The sequence below is a fragment of the Trichosurus vulpecula genome, chromosome 2 (assembly GCF_011100635.1).
Source record: "Trichosurus vulpecula isolate mTriVul1 chromosome 2, mTriVul1.pri, whole genome shotgun sequence".
Classification (NCBI taxonomy): Eukaryota; Metazoa; Chordata; class Mammalia; order Diprotodontia; family Phalangeridae; genus Trichosurus; species Trichosurus vulpecula.
This window is the reverse complement of record NC_050574.1, coordinates 385,851,223-385,871,565: the sequence shown is the minus strand read 5'-3', so window position 1 is coordinate 385,871,565 and position 20,343 is coordinate 385,851,223. Positions and strand designations below refer to the sequence as shown.

The following is a 20,343-nucleotide window of genomic DNA, read 5'->3' as shown; positions in this document are numbered from 1 at the left end:
AGCTGGGCGAGGAGGGAAAAGAGCGCAAGTGAATCCCAGCCTACTCAGGTGACCCCTAGGCTATTCGGCAGGGCGCTTCAGCCCTTATTAGGAAATCCCGCAGCTTGGGGGCAGGGCAACAGCTGGAAATGCTGGAGAGGTCTAAGCAGAAACCGGGGCATGACCTAAAGATGAAACCACGCCCTCCCGTTATTCTGCGCATGACCCAAATACTGACTCCGACTTACCGGATGTTCTGCGCATGACCTAAGGAAAAAAAAACTCTCCGGCGCGCTGTGCGCATGCTCTCTATATGCTTCCTTTACTGGCCAGACCGGGGCTGTCTTCGTCTCGGCTGGCTAGTTTAGGGAGCGCAGCTGCCAGGGGCGTGGTGGTAGGCCGCGATGGGATGGGTTGGCCTTGCGCCTGCGCGGTCACAACTGAGGGCTGAGGGCAAACTGGGATTGAGGAACAGAGCGCTCTGGCCTACCTGAGAGCTTTGGCGACGAGATGCAGGTGAGGGGAGGGAGGGAGAGAGAGAGGGAGGGAAGAAGAGAAGCAGACGGTCCCGACCCCGGATTCCGCTGGGGCAGAGGTTTGACCCGGATGCCCGCGGGGCACGCGGCTGTGGGTGCGGCCTCGAGAGCTCCGCGGGGCGTGGCGCAGGCGCAGTGGGGGAGTGTGCTGCCGCTGCCCCCGCCACTGCTGGCAGTTCTGGTTTTAAAATTATTATTATCATTATTATTATTCGCTGCTTTCTAGAGGTGGCTAGGTGGCGCTTTGTGTAGGCCGCTAGACCTAGAATCAGGGATACGCGAATTCAAATCCAGCCCCCAATACTTATTAAATGTGTGACCCTGGGTAATTCACTTGACCTCTGCCTCAGGTTCCCCCTCTGTAAAATGGGGATAACTGTTTTTTAATTTATTTTTTTCTCAATTACATGTAAAAATAAGATGGGGATAATTGTAAAGCAAAGCTTTAAAGCGTTACGGAAGTGTTCGCTATTATTTATTTGGGATCAGGAAAGCAACGTAGTCAACAGCATTACACAGTTTCTCCAAATGGGGCACTAAACGAAATGTCAAATTTTATTATTTTTGCCCCATTTGGAGAAACTGTAATGCTGTTGACTACAAGGAAATTGAAACTTGGAAACAATAAAGAGCAATTAATGTTGATAATAATAATATTAGTAATAATAGCAACCCTGTCTTACGTATTTAGAGCTAGAAGGGATTTCTTTAGGGAGTGTCTGCTCCATCATCTTTTTACAGATGACCAAAATGATACAGAGGTTAAGTGGTTTTGCATAGGGTCACAGAGAAAAGTGACAGAAGTAGGTTTTGAACAACTAGGTCCTCTAGCCACAAGTCCTGGGGTCTGCCACAGGATCCACTTTTTCTTGCAGTTTATTAACTGAAGGTTGAATTTTTCTAGTTTAAAAGTTTATCTCAAACTTGAGAAACAGTAAGCAGGCTCATAACTTGATGGATCTCTGGGGTTTTTTGTCGTTTTATTGTTGTTGGAGGATTCACATTTGTTAAACACTCTGCAAGTGTTACTGTTCTAGGAATTGGAAGGGATACATAATGTATACATTGTTTAATCAACAAGCGTTTTAGACCCCTCTATGTCCCATTGCTCTAAGGATGTAGATATAAAAAAAGTCAAACAACTTCTATTTTTAAGGATATTACTCAAACAAAGTAGTAAGAGGGGAAGACTGCCAATAACTGGGGCCATTTTGAAAGGCCTCTTGTAAGAAGTGGCCCCTGAGCTATGCTTCAAAGGAATCAAGATTCTAAGAAATGATGTGAAGGTGGAAAAGGGGGAGTGCATTCTGTATGGCCCAAAGATGGGCATGGGAACATCTAGCAGGCCATTTTGACTGAAATGGAAAGGAGGTGATTGTGAAAAAAAGTAGGTGGAAATTTGATTGTGGAGAGCTTTAAAGGCCAGATTGAGGAGTTTGTATTTTATCTCAGCAGACAGGGAGATTTTTTTTTTTGAGTGTGTAGGGCATGGGGTGTCATAATTGTCTCTGTTTTAGAAATATAAATTTAGCTGCTCTGTAGGAGATAACTTGGCAGGAAGGTAGCGTGAAGGCAGACAGACCATTTAGGAAGCTATTGTAATAGTTTGGGCCAGATGTGATGATGTTCTGAACTAAGGTAGATACTGTGTGAGTGAAAAGAAAGACATATGTGGGAAATTGTTGGGATAGGAATGACACTTGGCAGTGATTGGATATGGGAGCTGAGGAAGAGGGAAAAGTCAAGGATGATTCCAAGACTGTGAACGTGGACTTTGGAAGTAAGATGGTACCTTAACAGAAATGGAGAAATTTGGAGGAGTGTGTGGATTTTGGGGGGTGGGGGTGGGGTGTGAAAGTGAGCTACTATCTAGTTTGAGTTTACTATGAGGCATCCAGGTGGAGGAGCAAGTAGTTGGTAATGTTGGGCTAGGATTCAGGAGATTCAGGTCTGTTTTTGTTCAGTCATTTTCATGACTGCATTTGAGGTTTTCTTGTCAGAGATCCTGGAGTGGTTCACTATTTCCTTCTCCAGCCTATTTTACAGATGAGGAAACTGAGGCAAACAAGGATAAGTGACTTGCCCAGAGTTACAGCGCAAGTGTCTGAGGTGGGATTTGAACTCCTGAAGATGAGTCTTTCTGATTCCCAACCCAGTGCTCTATCCCTTGTGCCACCTAGCTGTCAGCTACCTAAGTGGTATTCCTGAAGAACAGATCTGAACATGTCATACCCCTATACAATAAACTCTGTTGCCTTCTTTTTAGGGTCAGAAATAAATTTCAGTTTGAAATTTGTAGTCCTTCACAAAAGTGGCATTTAAAGCCCTTCCAGCTTACTTTTGTAGCCTTTTATACATAGGTTCTCTTAATATACTCTATAATAAACTGGCCTGTTTCTCATACACAACACTATATCAGCTGTCTCTGTACCTTTTCCTGGGCTGTTCCTGAAGACTGGAATGTGTTCCCTATTCAGTTCAGCCTCTTAGAATCCCTACTTCAAGCTCAGCTCAAGTGCCATCTTTTTTACCATGTCACCCACCTCCCTCAGTGACCTCCAAATACCTTCCCCTTAAGGAATTACTTAGTGTTTATTTTTTGTATGGTCATTTATTCACATGTTACATCGTGTTTTTATATTCACAGTAGCTTGTAAGATCCTTGAGAGGAGGAACTGTTCTTTTTCTGTCTTTGTATCCTTATCCCTACTTAGCACATAGTTTATACTTAATAAATGCTGGTCGATTGATTAAATAGACAAATGTGAATAGCCATTTGCTGATTATCCTCAGACTTTTTCTATCTCGAGACCACTTTGGGTATCTATCTAAATATTGAGTACCAACTTTGAGTTTGGGGATTTTTTTTATGGGAAAAGAGGTATTATTTAATGTTTACTTAAAATTCCTGATGCCCCCCCCCCAAAAAAAAGAAAGAAAAGAGAAAAAAATAATGAAACATTTAAAAATGCACAAGGGGAGCAGAGAGAAGTTCAGAATGTTTGTCAACGTTAAAAAAGAATTTTTAAAAATGACATGGACTTTCAGGGACATGTCTAGCTAAATTTCCAACAAAAATTCAAAGCTATTAAAATGAGCCCTATAAATTGAGAATATTTTACATGATCTTCCTAAAGATCTTCCTAAAGAATGCTTATAAAAGTGTTCTTAGAAAGAGCATAAAGTTAGATTGTAAATCAGTACCTTTCCTAGGGCATCTTTGACATACCTTGGCATGAGACCCTCTAGACTTCCAGAGAGAATCATTCCTGTTTGTTTCTCAGAATTGGGGATTTCTCTATAACCTAAATTTCCTAACTGTTGGTACATCTTTACTCTCATATTATTTCTAGGCTTCCATGCTTTGCATATAACGTGTATACACTTGAATTAAAATTTTAATTCTTTAATCTTAAACTGAAGATCAGATTTGAGTTAGAGAATCATATGAAGTGATTCTTCTACAGCCCCACCAGGCTAGACCACACTCTTCCAACCATGGCTATCTACTATTTACCATTTACAAAGTAAATGTTAGGAGAGGAGAAGAGAGAGGAATAGCAAAAGAAGAGGATTGGGAGCAGAAACACTGAGAGGCATTGCAGACTTGCCCAGGAGTATGGGGAGTAGAATTAAGGCTTAATCAAGAAAAAACAGTTGTCAGTCTACCATCCCCTATTGTAAGCCATTTCTGCTTTCTGGTCCCTGTGTTGAGAATCACAGCACTGGGCTTTTGTTGCACTTGATGTCCCTTAAGTCATCCTTGATTGTACTGTTTTAGGACCCTAATGCAGACACCGAGTGGAATGACATCCTGCGCAAGAAGGGCATATTGCCCCCAAAGGAAAGTTTGAAAGATCTGGAAAAGAAGAGGGAAGAAGAAGAAGAGAAGCACATCCTTCAGCAATCAATAGGTGAGTTCAATTCATTTCCTTGATTATTCTTTCTTTATCTAGGTTGGGGGATGATCACAGCTCATTTTTCCATAGGGCTTTCAGGTTTGCGAGCACTTTCTTCACAACGGCCCTGTGAGGAAGGCACTGAAAATATTATCTGCATTTTAAAGATGAATGACATCGAGCCTCTGAGTGGTTAGCTGATTTGCTAATGATCATAATAGGCTTTACAGTGAGCCCAGGTCTCAGCTCCAGAGAGGTTAAATGAAAATGCTTTCCCCATGCACCTATTAAGTAGAACCAGAATGTGAACCCAGGACCTCTGACTCCAGATCTAGTACTCTGTATCACAGTAAGGAAAGCGGTTTGGTAAATTTTTCCTATTCACAAGACAAACCTAGAGAATTTAATTTTTAAATGTTGATATAAATTCAAGCATTTGTTATGGTGGAAAAAGTCTTAGATTAAAATAGACATGAGGCTTTGGTTCTAGTACTGGTTCTGCCTCAAATCAGCTATATGGGGGCAGCCAGGTGGTGCAGTAAGTAGCGCACCAGCTCTGGAGTCAGTAGGACCTGAGTTCAAATACGGCCTCAGACACTTGACACACTTACTAGCTGTGTGACCTTGGGCAAGTCACTTAACCCCCATTGCCCTGCCTTCCCCCCTCAAAAAGAAAAGGAAAAAAAAATCAACTATATGACCATGAATAGTTCATATTGACCTCTCTGGGTCTTGGTTTCTTTGTTTGTAAACTTGTGGGGATGGGAATTGGTTGCACCAAATAATCTCTGCTATCCCTTACATCAGGGCTGTCTTAATTGAAACAATAGACAATATATTTTGATTTGCGATTTTAGTGAGAGCTCTGTGATAGCACGGTTTCCTTTACTAAAGCATTTATGTAAATTTCTATGCTTGTAGGCAGGCTGCGCAGTGCAGGCCAAGCAGGCGCATTTTGGACAGCCCTGTCTTACATTAAAAAAAAATTATTATTATGAACTTGACAAACATTTCTTTATACTGACAGAAAAAAGATTCTACATGGAACTGTGAATTTTTATTCTAGATGCCATATATTTTTAAATTCTATAATAAATACTTGTAAATTATCCTGTTCGCCTGTTTCCTTCTGAACTTCCTTTTCTCCTGTGCATTTAAAAAAATATATATCAATGACATTCTTTTTTTTATTTTATATTTTGTCCTCGCTATCACTAACCCAATGCTCCCAATTAAACAACAACCAAAAAACCCTCTGTCATACAAACAATCCAGTCAAGACAACAAATCCATTTTTGGACACGCCCGGAAATGTAAGTCTCATTCTGTGCCTTTAGTCCGTTACCGTTCTTGTAGGAGGTGAGTGTCATTGCTCCTTTGGAATCAGGATTGACCATTACATTGATGAGAGTTCTTGGAGTTTCAAAGTTGTTTTTCTTTACAGTGTTGTAATCATCATATACCTTATTCTCATGATTCTGCTTGTTTCTCTCTTTATCATTTCACAAAATTCTCCTCTGGTTTCCCTTTTGCCATTTCTTATGGTTTAGTAATATTCCATTATATTACAATAGTATAATTTGTAGGCTGTTTTCCAGTTGTTGGAAACTCATTTTGTTTCCAGGTTTTGCTATAACAAAAGATGCTACAAAGAATATTTTTTACATATGAGAGTCCCTGTCCTCTTTATTTTTTCCCATTTGGGGATAGGCTCGGTAGTGGTGGGTGGCCAGGTGAAAAGAGCAGTGGGTAGAACCCTGCCTTAGGGTCAGGAAGACCTGTGTTTAAATGCAGCCTCAGACGTTAACTGGCTGTGTAATCCTAGACAAGTCATTTAACCTCTGCCTGCCTCAGTTTCCTCATCTGTAAAATGCAGATAGTATTACCTGCTTCCCAGCATTATTATTAGGATAAAATTAGATAATGTTTGTAAAGTACTTTGCAGATCTTAGTGAACTATAGAAATGCTAGCTGTTATCGTAGAAATATTGCTGGGCATAAGACTGTAGCATTTAGTGACTTTTTGAGCACAATTTCAGATTGCTTTCCAGAACGGTTGGACCAGTTCAGCGTTCCACCAGCAGTACATTAGGGTGCTGTCTTTCCACACCCCCTCACTCCCTCACATCTTTGATTCTGTGGCTCCTTATGCAGATGAACATGTTGATAGAGCTTATGACTTTAGGTGGTGATTTTTTTTTTAAATGCAATTTATTTATTTAACATATTTGGTTTTCAGCATTGATTTTCACAACAGTTTGAATTACAAATTTTCTCCCCATTTCTGCCCTCCCCCCCACTCCAAGATGGCGTATATTCTGGTTGCCCTGTTCCCCAGTCAGCCCTCCCCTCTATCACCCCCCTCCCCTGTCATCCCCTTTTCCCTTCCTTTCTTGTAGGGCAAGATAAATTTCTACGCCCCATTGCCTGTGTATCTTATTTTTTAGTTGCATACAAAAAGTTTTTTTGTTTTTGAACATCTGATTTTAAAACTTTGAGTTCCAAATTCCCTTCCCTCTTCCCTTCCCACCCACCCTCCCTAAGAAGTTGAGCAATTCAACCTAGGCCACACATGTATTATTATGTATAACCCTTCCACAATACTCATGTTGTGAAAGGCTAACTACATTTTGCTCCTTCCCAACCCATCCCGCTTTATTGAATTTTCTCCCTTGACCCTGTCCCCTTTCCAAAGTGTTTGTTTTGATTACCTCCACCCCCATCTGCCCTCCACTCCATCATCCCCCCGCCTTTTATTTTTTTTTTTTATCTTCCTCCCTCTTCTTTCCTGTGGGGTAAGATACCCAATAGAGTATGTATGGTATTCCCCCTCAGGCCAAATCTGATGAGAGCAAGGTTCACTCATTCCCCCCTCACCTGCCCTCTCCCCTCCTCCCATAGAACTGCTTCCTCTTGCCACCTTTATGCGAGATAATCCACCCCATTCTATCTCTCCCTATCTCCCTCTCTCAGTATGTTACTCTCTCATCCCTTAATTTCATTTTATTTCTTTTAGCTATCTTCCCTTCATCCTCAACTCACCCTGTGTCTGCTCTCTCTCTTTTACATATATATATATACACATACATATACATACATACATATACACATAGATACATACATACATACACATTCACTTATATATATACATAAACATATATATATATATATGCATATATATATATGCATATTCCCTTCAACTACCCTAATACTGAGGTCTCATGAATCATACTCATCATCTTTCCATGTAGGAATGTAAACAAAACAGTTCAAATTTAGTAAGTCCCTTGCAATTTCCGTTTCTTGATTACCTTTTCATGCTTCTCTTGATTCTTGTGTTTGAAAGTCAAATTTTCTATTCAGTTCTGGTCTTTTCACTGAGAAAGCTTGAAAGTCCTCTATTTTATTGAAAGTCCATATTTTGCCTTGGAACATGATACTCAGTTTTGCTGGGTAGGTGATTCTAGGTTTTAATCCTAGCTCCATTGACCTCTGGAATATCGCATTCCAAGCCCTTAATCTCTTAATGTAGAAGCTGCCAGATCTTGGGTTATTCTGATTGGGTTTCCACAATACTCAAATTGTTTCTTTCTGGCTGCTTGCAGTATTTTCTCCTTGATCTGGGAGCTCTGGAATTTGGCAACAATATTCCTAGGAGATTTCTTTTTGGGATCTATTTGCGGAGGCGATCGATGGATTCTTTCAATTTCTATTTTGCCCTGTGGCTCTAGAATATCAGGGCAGTTCTCCTTGATAATTTCCTGAAAGATGGTATCTAGGCTCTTTTTTTGATCATGGCTTTCAGGTAGTCCAATAATTTTTAGATTATCTCTCCTGGATCTATTTTCCAGGTCAGTGGTTTTTCCAAGGAGATATTTCACATTGTCTTCCATTTTTTCATTCCTCTGGTTCTGTTTTATAATATCCTGATTTCTCATCAAGTCACTAGCTTCCACTTGCTCCAATCTAATTTTTAAAGTAGTATTTTCTTCAGTGGTCTTTTGGACCTCCTTTTCCATTTGGCTAATTCTGCCTTTCAAGGCATTCTTCTCCTCATTGGCTTTTTGGAGCTCTTTTGCCATTTGAGTTAGTCTATTTTTTAAGGTGTTGTTTTCTTCAGTGTATTTTTCAGTATTTTTTTGGGTCTCCTTTAGCAAGTCATTGACTTGTTTTTCATGGTTTTCTCGCATCCTTTTTATTTCTCTTCCCAATTTTTCCTCTACTTCTCTAACTTGCTTTTCCAAATCCTTTTTGGGTTCTTCTATGGCCTGGGGCCAGTTCATGTTTTTCTTGGAGGCTTTGGTTGTAGGCTCTATGACTTTGTTGTCTTCTTTAGGCTGTATGTTTTGGTCTTCTTTGTCACCAAAGAAAGAATCCAAAGTCTGAGACTGAATCTGGGCGCGTTTTCGCTGCCTGGCCATATTCCCAACCAACTAACTTGACCCTTGAGTTTTTCAGTGGGGTATGACTGCTTGTAGATTACAGAGTTCTATGTTCTACGTTTGGGGGGGAGGTGCCAGCTCTGTCAGAGCCGCACTCCTCCTTCCCCAAGGACCCCCAGTCCAGACTGGGCTCAGATCTTCGGCAGGCTGTGCACCCCTGCTGTGATCCGCCACTTAATTCCTCCCACCAGGTGGGCCTGGAGCCGGAAGTAACAACAGCTGTAGCTGCCCCACCTCCGCTGCCCCCGGGGCTGGAAGCCGAACCGCGAACTCCTTCCACTCCCGCAGCTTTTCCCACTAACCTTCTCCGCAGTCTTTGGTGTTTGTGGGTCGAGGGGTCTGATAACTGCCGCAGCTCACATATTCAGGGCGCTAGGGCCCCCTCCGCCCGGCTTCTGGTCTGGATCGTCCACGCCGCTCAGGCTGGGCTCTGCTCCACTCCGTTCCCAGCTCCCAGCTCCGTGTGGAATAGAGCTCACCCAGAGACCATCCGGGCTGTCCTGGGCTGGAGCCCTGCTTCCCTCTGCTGTTCTGTGGGTTCTGCCGTTCTAGAATTGGTTCAGAGCCATTTTTATAGGTTTTTGGAGGGACTCGGGTACGGAGCTCACTCTAGTCCGTGCTTACCAGCCGCCATCTTTTAGGTGGTGATTTTAATAACAGTCCATCTAAGTCTGTCTGCTTTCGGTTAGTTTTTTGTCGGCATTTTTTGGTGGAGGAACTTCTAATGCATTTGCTTGTGGTACTTCTCAGCCATTTGATTGAGTGATTGATCAGTCGGTTGAAGCCCGGAAAGATAAGTGACATGAACAGGCTCATAAAGCTAATAAGTATCACAGTCAAGAATGAAACCCAAGTCCAACCCTGTGACCACTACGCCATGCTTCCTCTTTTAAGATAGCTGTGTTTTTAAAAATTGGTTGCCCGTTCTTGTGTAAATCACCAGATGATTTCTTAGACTCCTTATAGATCTGTAACGTTTAAATTTGAGACTCCTTATTCCTGGATTTTAAAAAATTCAATCAGGAAGACTAAATTTCATTCCGGGCACTCCTTACTAATGTCTTCCTTTATTAAGTTTAATTCACCAAACATAAAGTGTCTCTTATGTTCAAGGCACAGGGTAAGGTACTAGGGATAGAAAAGCAAACATCTACGTAAGTAAATAAATACAAAGCAATTTCAGGAGGAAGACAGTTCTCGTAACTGGAGGGATCAGGGAGGGCCCGGTATAAGAGAAGGAACTTGAGCTGTATTTGAAAGAAGCTAGGGATTCTATTGAGTATTATTGAAGAAGGAATGCATTCCCAATGTGGGGGGGCCTATTCAAAGGAGATCAGATAGAATTCATGTATGGGGAATATCTAACAGACCAATTTGACCTGAATAAAACACATGACCGGTAGGGTAGTAAGATGAAATATGATTAGAAAAGTGGGTGGATGGAGTGATTTAAATATTAGACAAAGGATTTGGTATATTATTCTAGAAGCTATAGGGAGCCATTAAAGAGTTTAATAGTGAGCAATCCTAATTACCCATCATGGCCCCAGAGAAAAGATGAAAAAGTACTTCCTTTCTGTGGAGAGGTGGGTGGATGAGTAGATGTGGAATGGAACTTAGCCTGTCTGATAGGGTCATTGTCAGTTGGTTTTGCTTAATTATTATTCTTTGTTAGAAGAGAAGGCTCATTTGATAATGATGGGAGTGGGTGGGTGATGAGATATATATCCCTAAATGACAACAGTGTAAAAACCACAGGTTATTTAGATAAGGAACCATTGAAGATACTTGGGGTGGGGCAGAGCGTGGTCAAATCTGTGTTTTAGGGTATCAGTTTGGCAGCTATGTGGAGGACATGTTATAGAAGGGAGAAACTGGAGATGTGGAGACCAGGTAGAAAGCTTTTTCAGTAGTCCAGGCTAAATGTAACTAGGTCCTGACCTGAACTCTAATAGAAGTTGCATATGGGGAGAAAGGGCATGGATAGATGCAAGAGATGTGATAGAAGGAGTATTGGCAAAACCTGGCAACTGATTGGTTATGGGGGTTGAGGGAGAAGGAAGAATTAAAGATACCTTTAAGGCTGTGAACCTGAGTGATTGATACCCTCAACAGAAATGGAAAATTTGGCTCAGGAAAGTGGAGTGGGATATGATTTCTGTTTTTAGACATTTGAGATGCCTGTGGAACATCCAGGTGGAGATGTTCTACAAGCATTTGGTAAGATGGGATCATCAGTGCCTTTGGGAATAAATCATTTCAGCTCTGCTCGGTCTTTTCAGGTTCAAAGATACTTATTTAGTTTAGTTTTTGGCTTTTTAGGGGAGAAGGGGAATAGTCAGAGGTGTTGATAAAAGTGAGTGAGTGCATTGCTTTGAGGAAGAAGGGGAGAGTAAAAGTATACTGCTAAGTAGCATTGGTTTTCGATTCTTTGCTGCAGATAATTTTATCTATTGCTAATATGATTCATTTCAGTGAAAACATATGAAGACATGACTTTGGAAGAACTAGAAGAAAATGAAGATGAATTTAACGAGGAAGATGAGCGTGCTATTGAAATGTACAGGTTAGATCTATGAGAACTACTTGGTCTTTCGTATAGTAATGAAGCATATGTCCTTTGAGAAAGTAATTTGCTGGATGAGATAACATTTGGAAAGAATTATAATTAAATTACTCTGTAGTTTGCTCTCCTTTTTTGTGAGACAAATAAAACCAGACTCCTTGGACATAATTATTTTATGTACAAAATTTATGTACAAAACCAGTTCCAATATAAGATTACTTTGTTATACATACAGTAGTGTCACATCTTACATGGAGGCTAGGTCTAAAAAGGGTGGGGAACCTACGCTCTTAAGGCCGTATATGGCCCTCTATGTTCTCAAGTGCGGCCCTTTGTCTGAATCTAAACTTAATAAAAGGGATTTCTTCTTGAGGACCTGGAGGATCACATGTGGCCTTGAGGCCACAGGTTAAGAAGTTACCAGTGGTGAAAATTTTGTATAGTCAAAATTACCCTGATCATAGAATCCCTTAAATATTGACCATGACGTACAGTAGCTAAGGAAGGTTGGCAATCTGGAGTGATGTCTTCAAGATAAGAATAGCAGGAGGGCTGGGTAAAGTAAGCTGGGCTGGAGGCAGGGCTGAACTGGATTTCTGTCTGGGTGAGGTACTGTTGTTTTACCCACGCCCTAGGAGTGGTAGAGAGGGACACTAGGGTCCACCTGAGGGTCTTGACTTTGGAGAGTCATGTCTCCCAGATTAGTCACTATGGAATGGCAACTCATCGAGTGGAGTGGGGCAGCTCTGCCCTATTTGAGGTGGACTTTTGCCACCTTGAGTGGTAGGCGCTTGTACTATTAAAATCATTGGGCTTTTTTGGTTTGTTTTTTACTGAGCATATATAAATGAATTGGAGTAAGTTAAATTTGAGTATGGTGAATTTCACATGTTTTTGTCTTCCCCCTTCTATGTTACAGGCAGCAGAGGCTTGCAGAATGGAAAGCAACTCAACTAAAGAACAAATTTGGAGAAGTTTTAGAGATATCAGGGAAAGATTATGTTGAAGAAGTTACCAAAGCTGGCAAAGGCTTGTGGGTAATCTTGCACCTTTACAAACAAGGGTAAGTCAATCTTATGCTTTCTTAAAGGTATTTCTTTGCTTTTGAGGCTTTGAGTAGGCATTTTAGATTTCATTGATCAGTAGTTTAGCTAAGATTTAATAGCCTTGAGATTTTAAGGCTTATTAGTGCTAACCCAGGCCCTCACAACCTGTGGCCCATGGGCTGCTTGCAGCATGCCAAAGGATTTCAGGCGGCCTGTGAAAATTGTAGAGCATATTTTAGTACAGATTGTGCAGGCCTGTGCTAACCTATTCACTCTTGTTTTACTAACCATGTGAATTTTGTGAATCATTAGGTTATGAAAAATATGAAGTTCTTTTTGAACTACATGTTTATTTAAAAATAGATTTCATATTTATTATGTTTATGGCCTAGCAATTTTTCTCCTACTGGTTGAGAACTTTTATTGAAAAATTTGATGCCTGATTTGTTTGCTTCTGTTGAGAAAATGAGGGATCCAGTAGAATCCAAGAATCAACTAATTAGTTATTCTTGTGAATGCTTTGGTTGCCTACTATTTTTTTTTACATGAAATTTTTTTTACTATGACAAAGACATCATACAATTTTTATGATCTTGGTCTTTCCTTCTTGCCTTTGTATAAGGCCAGAAGAGAAACATTTGCAACTTTTACAACCTTGAATCGGACTCCAGGAATCTCACCAACAGCATGACCTTTTTGACCAAATCCAGCAACAAAAACTTCATCATTTTCCTCAATAAAGTTTAAGCAGCCATCATTGGGAACAAAGGCAGTGATTTTTTTGCCGTTCTTAATCAGCTGGACTCTCACACACTTCCTGATGGTAGAATTGGGCTGCTTGGCTTCCACATCAACTTTTTAATCCCTTTGGCTTGAGATGCTCCTCCAAATGGGTTGGCCTTCAAGGCAGTGCCCAAATGAGCTTTCTTGTATTGTTTGTCATGCCACTTTTGGTCTCTCCTGTGGCTTCGGAGTTTTCGAGCAGTACGAAGACCACGGCACTTACCCATGCTGCCGCCGTCCGGGCCGAAAGAAAAGAGAGAAAGAAGGCCTACTATTTTTATATAGTAATTGACATAGTAATTTTCAACTATTTCTTCCATTTTCTATACATCTACATGGTCCCATGTCCAATAGATTTTCTTCCAAAAGTAATCATGAAATCGTATTAACAGCAGAAATTATTTGCTCACCCACCACATAAATTCTAGATTCTGAATGTTTTACCAGGTTTCATTTAAAAAGGAGAGTAATGAGTTATCTTTTACATTAAAATTATGTTAACTTAGTTATGTTATTTATCACATAAAATAAAATTAGATCTTGTATATAAACTGCTTTCCTAGCTTACTATTTCACTATGTAGGGTTTTGTTTTTTTTTTGCAAGAGCTTCTTTTTACTTTTCTACATTAATCAAATCTTCTTCCTGGAAAATATGTGGTAGGAGAAGCAATCTTAAAAATTGAACTGTGAGAAGGCCTTAGGTAGCACAGAACTCAAGCTACTGTGTTGGGAGAATGAAAATACTTTATTTGCTTTGTCCACATCGTAGTATTGGCTTCTTTTCTTGATTTTCTATTTTACAGAATCCCTCTATGTACACTTATAAACCAGCACTTTAGTGGACTTGCAAGAAAGTTTCCTGATGTGAAATTTATCAAGTCTATTTCAACAACTTGCATACCCAACTATCCTGATAGGAATCTGCCCACAATATTTGTCTACCTTGAGGGTGATATCAAGGCCCAGTTTATTGGTCCTCTAGTATTTGGTGGCATGAACCTGACAAGGGATGGTAAGTAGTTATAATCTGAAAAGAGAGAAATCCCACATAAAATCTACAAGGCTTAGGTCCCGCAGCTATGATATAGTAATTTAGCTCAGTTCATATTTGTCTTAACAAATTTTTGAGAGGCAAGAAGCAAATGTAGTGTTTTGCTCAGTGATCAGAAAAAAAATTACTTTCCCATTAATGGTTGATATATTTTATTTGTCTTTGGTCAGCCTAGGGTGGTTGTGGTTTTTTATTGCTAAAAACTCAACTACCATCAAGCCTTTGATTTTTTTTGGTTTGTTTACATAAGAACTTTTAGTGATAGATAATCAAAAAGAATTTATTAAGGGCCTGGTGAACTATGTTAGAGCTATGAGTACTATGTTAGCTTTGGGCCTAGACCTATGATTTCATTGGTAGAGGGACTTCACAGGGGAGGAAACTCTGTCTGCCATTGCCAAGTGAACCTTATCTGCAGTTTAGGATCTTAGAAAATTACCTAGCTATAGAGATAGAGGGAAACTTACTGCGTTCAAGGAACTTATCTTCTATTGGGAGACAACATGGACGTACACACACACACACACACACACACAGAGAGAGAGAGAGAGAGAGAGAGAGAGAGAGAGAGAACGCACATAAAGAGATACAACGTAATCTTGGGGAACTAGACACCATAATCTGGGAGTATCAAGAAAGTCCTCGTATATGGGAGGGGCTTGAGCTGTCTGAGCTTTGAAGGAAATTAGGAATTCTCAGAGGCAGAGGTAATGAGGGCGAGCATTCTAAGAATGGGGATGGAAGGTGGGGTGTCATGTGTGAAGGACAACAAGGAGACTAGTGTGGTTAGACCATGGAGGAGAATAATGTATAATAAGGCTGGAAAGGTGGGATGAAGCGAGATTGTGAAGTGACAAATTAGCATTTTAGTACTTTAAGGTTCTCAAATTACTATTACACAAGTTATTTTATTTGATCTTCATAATAACCATGGGAGGTAGCTGCTATTATTACATCCATTTGACAAATGAGGAAACTGAGGTAGACAAGTTAGATGATTTCCTCAGGGTCACATGGCTCATGAGTAATTGCAAGCCAAGTGGAACTTTTTGTTGTCTTGTTTTGGAGTGCTTCTCAGCACTAAGGCAATCAAGGGCCCTTGAGTGGTGCCTTTGTTTGAATCAAGAGTCATTGATTGGAAACAATATATATGATATGGTGCTAGTCATGATTAGAGATCTTTCCCACACCCTTTTGCTAGGTAGATGCTAAGCCTCAGGGCCCTAAACAGGGTATATATGCTCTGAGGTTAACATTTTCTTTTGGGGGCTTACTCATGGAAGGAGTGTGTGTGTGATTTGGCCAGAAGAGACTCTGGGTAGCAGTTAAGGAGCCCTCCCTGGCTTTGAAAACCCAGATGTTGGTGCTTCTCTCTCTGGTAACTATGTATGTATTGTGTTGGTCAGACAGCTAGAAGCCTGTCTGTTGCTTTGTGTTATTTGCTCGTTTATGTAGTTTCTGTTTGTATTTTCTTTGAAGTTCAGGGTGCTGACTTTTTCCCCTGAACTAAGTGAATGATATATATGTGTTTAATTAAAGTAAGACTGTTAACCCCTTAAAGTTGCTTTCCTTAGAAAAGCAGATCAAAGAACCTGTGCTAGCGGCCCTCCTGTGTACTGGTGTTATTGGTCTCATACCTCCACAGCAGCTGCTGGCACCATTGTTGTTACACTGCCACCCAGCTCTTTGGCTTTAATTATGAAAGAGAAGAGCTTGTGTTTGAACCTGTAGGCAATAGGAAGGCACCAGAGTTGGTAGATCAGGGAATTGACATGGCTCAGGCCTTTGCTTTAGAATTTCACTTTGGTAGCTATCTGGAGAGTGGGATATAGTGTGGAGAGGATCAAGGCAAGGAGACCAATTAGACTATTGTAATAGTTTGGGCTGGAAACAAGTACTGATGCTAAGATGATGACTGTGTGAATGGAAAGAAAGAAGGGGAGATATATATATATATATATATATATATATATGTACATGTATGAAAGAGGTTATGGAACTAGAAATGAAATTTGGTCACTGATAAGCTACGTAGGGGGTGTGACTAGAAGAATGGTGGTTCCTTTAATAGAAATAGAGAGGTTGAGAAGAAGATTGGGGAAGGGTGTGGGGAAAGATGAGTTTAGGTTTGGACGTGTTGAGTTTGACATGCCAATAGGACAACTGGTTTCAGATGTCCAATAGGAAGTTGATTATAGAACTGGTGCTCAGGAGAGGCTAGGGCTGGATGTATCAGTGTGGGTGTCATCTGCATAGATAAGGGGTGGGGAACCTGCAGCCTTGAGGCCACACTTGAGGGCCTAGAGGACCACATGTGGCCTCCAGGCCGCAGGTTCCTTACCCCTGACATAGATGATAAACTCACTTTTTGGGGAAAACAAAGAGAAAAACTGGAAGGTGGGGATTGAGAGAGAAATGGGGAGGGACAGGGACACTAGACTTTTGTCACATTCTGATTCCTGACAATATCCTGCCAGATGTTATTCCTAATGCTAATGATTGTACACGAAATTTTACTGAACACATTATATTTTTACATATATAAGGACTGAGGTAGATACTGTACCTGTGATTTCATTGGTACAGAGAATAGCTCAGTGAGGAAAACTCCCTCTGCTCCCACTGCAAGTTAGCTTCTCTGCAACTTATAGTCTTAAAGAATTGCCTAGAATACTGACAGTTTAAGTTACTTGCTCCAGGTCACACAGCTGGTATATATCAGAGGCAGGGTTTGAACCCAGTCAGTTCTCCATCCACTATGGTAGGCTGGCTTTTTACAGACTGTATTATTTACTTAATAGCACCAGAACTATAAAAATTGAAGACTACATAATGCTTTTTATTTTTCTTAAGTTTTTAGCATGAAGAAGAACAGAATTGTGATAGTATTAAAGGTCTTAATTTCAAACGTGGTAGAATTTGGGGATTGCTAAATTTTAGTAGGTGAGATTTCTTGAATGGGGTATGACTTCTTTAGTGTGTTATAGACATGATTAACCTTTCATACTGTTTCTAATTAAAATAGGTATGATGTAGCAAGACATCTGTTCTGCCAAAAAACTACAGAGTCCAGTGCAGATCTTTCAATTATACCCAAATTAATACCCATGGCAGCCTTTTATGAAATCTTTCATAAAAACCAATGGGTAAGGGGCAGCTAGGTGGTGCAGTGAGCATAGCACCAGCCCTGGAGTCTGGAGGACCTGAGTTCCAATGTGGCTTTGGACACTTGATGCACTTACTAGCTGTGTGACCATGGGCAAGTGGCTTAACCCCAATTGCTCTGCCTTACCCGTCCAAAAAAAAAAAACCCAAACCAATGGGTAAATAATCACAGATTTTAAATAAAGCTTTGTGTAGTATGACATTGTTTATTCTAAGAGATCTGATTTGAACTTACGTAATAATCTAGGTACCTAGAACTGAAAATACAGACTAAAGCATTCTATAGAGATTAAAAAATGAGTTGAGTCATGCAGTGTCAGATTTTATTAATAGTACTTTATTAGTGCATCACCATATTAATTCAATTTAAAAACTAACTGAACCAAAATCCAGACTATTTTGTTCCAGTCATATGTATATGTATAGATTCTGCCTGGATTTTTCCTTCTACGGTAGAAAAATAAATCATTTTGTTGTGCTTCAGAAAGGCCACCACCACATGTAGAGCTCAATCTAATTATAAATCTCAGTGAAAAAATAGTAGCTGTAGCTTCGGCAACCAATTTCTCCATTTTTTAATTGAGTTTTTTAGTAACCAGGCAACATGTATTGATTCAAGCTAGTAATTATGGAAGTTAGTCATCTTTATGACAAATTTTCCTATTTCCCTTTGATGCTAGGTTCAGTGAATCACTTGAAATCAAGAAAATAGGAAGTTTGATAATTTATTTCTAACTGGAATTAGATTTAAAGATTGCCATCAAGATTGAGGAAACTAATTCTTTTGCTGTATAGAATTACTGTCTGTTTTTCTCTCCCTGAGAAGTTGTTCAATCTAAGAAACTATTGAGCCTAGAGAAAAATCCTTTTATTGTCTTATTTTTATATAGGTTTAAATTGGTATTGTTATTTTTTTCGTATTAACAGTTGTGATTTTTTTTTTTAAATATAGTGCCTTTCAGACTTAGGTTAGCTGTGGTTTCCATGTGGGAAACTTTACAAATTTGAATGAACTATCTCAGGAAGAAAATAAATTCATTTGCTTGCTTTCATCTTACAGAACTGGAGTGGAAACTTTCTGAATCTGGAGCAATCAAAACTGATCTAGAGGAAAATCCTAAGAAGCAGATTGAAGATAAATTGATGTCCTCAGTCAGGTGTTCTCTCCCAACAAAGGAAGAAAGTGATTCAGAAGATGACTAGTTTCCTTATTTTTTTATTCCTTTGCTGAACTTTCTTGGAATGGTGAACATGTCTAGAATTTTTTTAAACTTAAAAAAAAGAAATAAAATCTTTTTATTAGGAAAAAAAATTTTTTTTAAACCTTTTAAAGATTAAGCTCAGAATTTATCATGGCTCAGAAATAATGGATGCTGGATATCTTATTACATCATTAAGAACAATGACACATAGTACCCAAGGTTTTTAAAAATAAATGACAAGTTAATATATTATGGCAAATAATTTCGATTTATTTCTTACATTTTATAGCAAATATAACTAAGTACGCATTTATTTCCATGTAACTATGCTATAAAATGAATTTGGGGAATTTTTTTCTCTTTGTGAATAAATTACACAGAATATTTTATCCTTTGGATTTTGTGAACATGCTGTGGGTTATTTATTTCTTTTATTGTTTGTAACAAGTTACTCCAAAGATTTGACCTTTATAAGAATATGTGACACTTTTCTTCCAGACTGAGGTCTTTGATCTAAAAACTTTATATTTAAAGCTTATTGTGGAAGTTTTGTTGCTAGACATGTTGGTTAAATATGGTTTTCTACCTGCGTGGCTATCCATGCTCTTGCTTATACATTATACATGCTCAGAACAATATTGTTGGGATTTTTTTTTTTATTTCTAGACATTCACTGAACTGATGCTCTCCTCAGCATTTAGAAGAATTAAATGGAAAAAAGATATTGAACAAGGATGCTTTTACAATGCATGGTGTACCCACGATCACTAAAGATTAGAAAAACAATTCCTCTTTCATTTAACTCTTAAAAGTATAATTGTTATTACTAGTTTGAACCTTAAAATATGAATGAAATCAGGTAATGGGCCCAGAGTTTTTCCTGTTTATATCAGATGGTTCATTTTATTCACTTAAATGAGGAATATTTCATTAGAAGAGTTACCAGCACTTATGACTCATTTTCTTGGTAAGACTCATTTCTTTGTATGTCAGTGAGAGAAGTATTTGTATATTTTTTCCATGAACAAGTACACATTTTGTGAATGTGTACGTTTTTATAGAATAGTGGGTTTAAAACTAGAAGATGCCAACCCTCCCCACCCTCCACCCCACTCCACCTCCTTTGTACAGATAACATAGGTACAGAGAGGGGAAGGTCACCACACAAGTGGTGGTGGTAGAGCCAAGATTCAAGTCCAACTCACCTGACTTCAAATCTAGAACTCATAGTTCAGTATCACTGTACTTTTGCGTAAGAACACATTAGCAGCTAAGAATTGTACAAGAGAAGAAGCATCAGGGATGTTATCAGAGAACATACTCAGAAAAGAAATTAGGGCAATTTGTGTGGTGACAGCTAGAGAACCACTGGACAGTCTTCTTTGTGTAATGTCCGCTGAATTGAAGGAGAAGCCTTGCATGCTGGGTAGACCCTCTGGAAAATTTCTGGGAGGATGTGGACAAGACAAGACATGGATTGGGATCGTGATCTTCATCTTTGAAGACAGTAGTGACCTATCCAGGAGATCAGAGAGTCCTTGAAATGTGGAAGAAGTACCTTTGGAAGGCTTTATTTTTTTTTACAAGATCTTAATCATAGATTAAAGCAAACATTGTATTATTTCTTGTATGCCTGGCTTATCGGTTGAGAGAAAGGGTTTCTTTTTTTGGTT

At 39.5% G+C, this 20,343-nt stretch overlaps 1 protein-coding gene and 1 pseudogene across 1 annotated transcript; one reads left to right on the top strand and one right to left on the bottom strand.

The window, feature by feature from the left end:
* The first annotated feature begins 387 nt into the window (after nucleotides 1-387).
* Nucleotides 388-19,068, top strand: PDCL3 (phosducin like 3). Its single transcript, XM_036746712.1, has 6 exons — nucleotides 388-495; nucleotides 4,297-4,429; nucleotides 11,332-11,422; nucleotides 12,342-12,485; nucleotides 14,056-14,264; nucleotides 18,529-19,068. Exons 1-6 carry the CDS (start codon nucleotides 490-492, stop codon nucleotides 18,669-18,671), a joined length of 726 nt encoding a protein of 241 aa, XP_036602607.1. The 5' UTR covers nucleotides 388-489; the 3' UTR covers nucleotides 18,672-19,068.
* LOC118839261 lies at nucleotides 13,054-13,505 on the bottom strand (annotated as a pseudogene).
* Nucleotides 19,069-20,343: the final 1,275 nt, after the last annotated feature.

Coding starts and splice junctions, on each gene's coding strand:
- PDCL3 (XM_036746712.1), top strand. Junction 11,423..12,341: donor CGTGCTATTGAAATGTACAG/GTTAGATCTATG, acceptor TCTATGTTACAG/GCAGCAGAGGCTTGCAGAAT. Junction 14,265..18,528: donor CATGAACCTGACAAGGGATG/GTAAGTAGTTAT, acceptor TTCATCTTACAG/AACTGGAGTGGAAACTTTCT.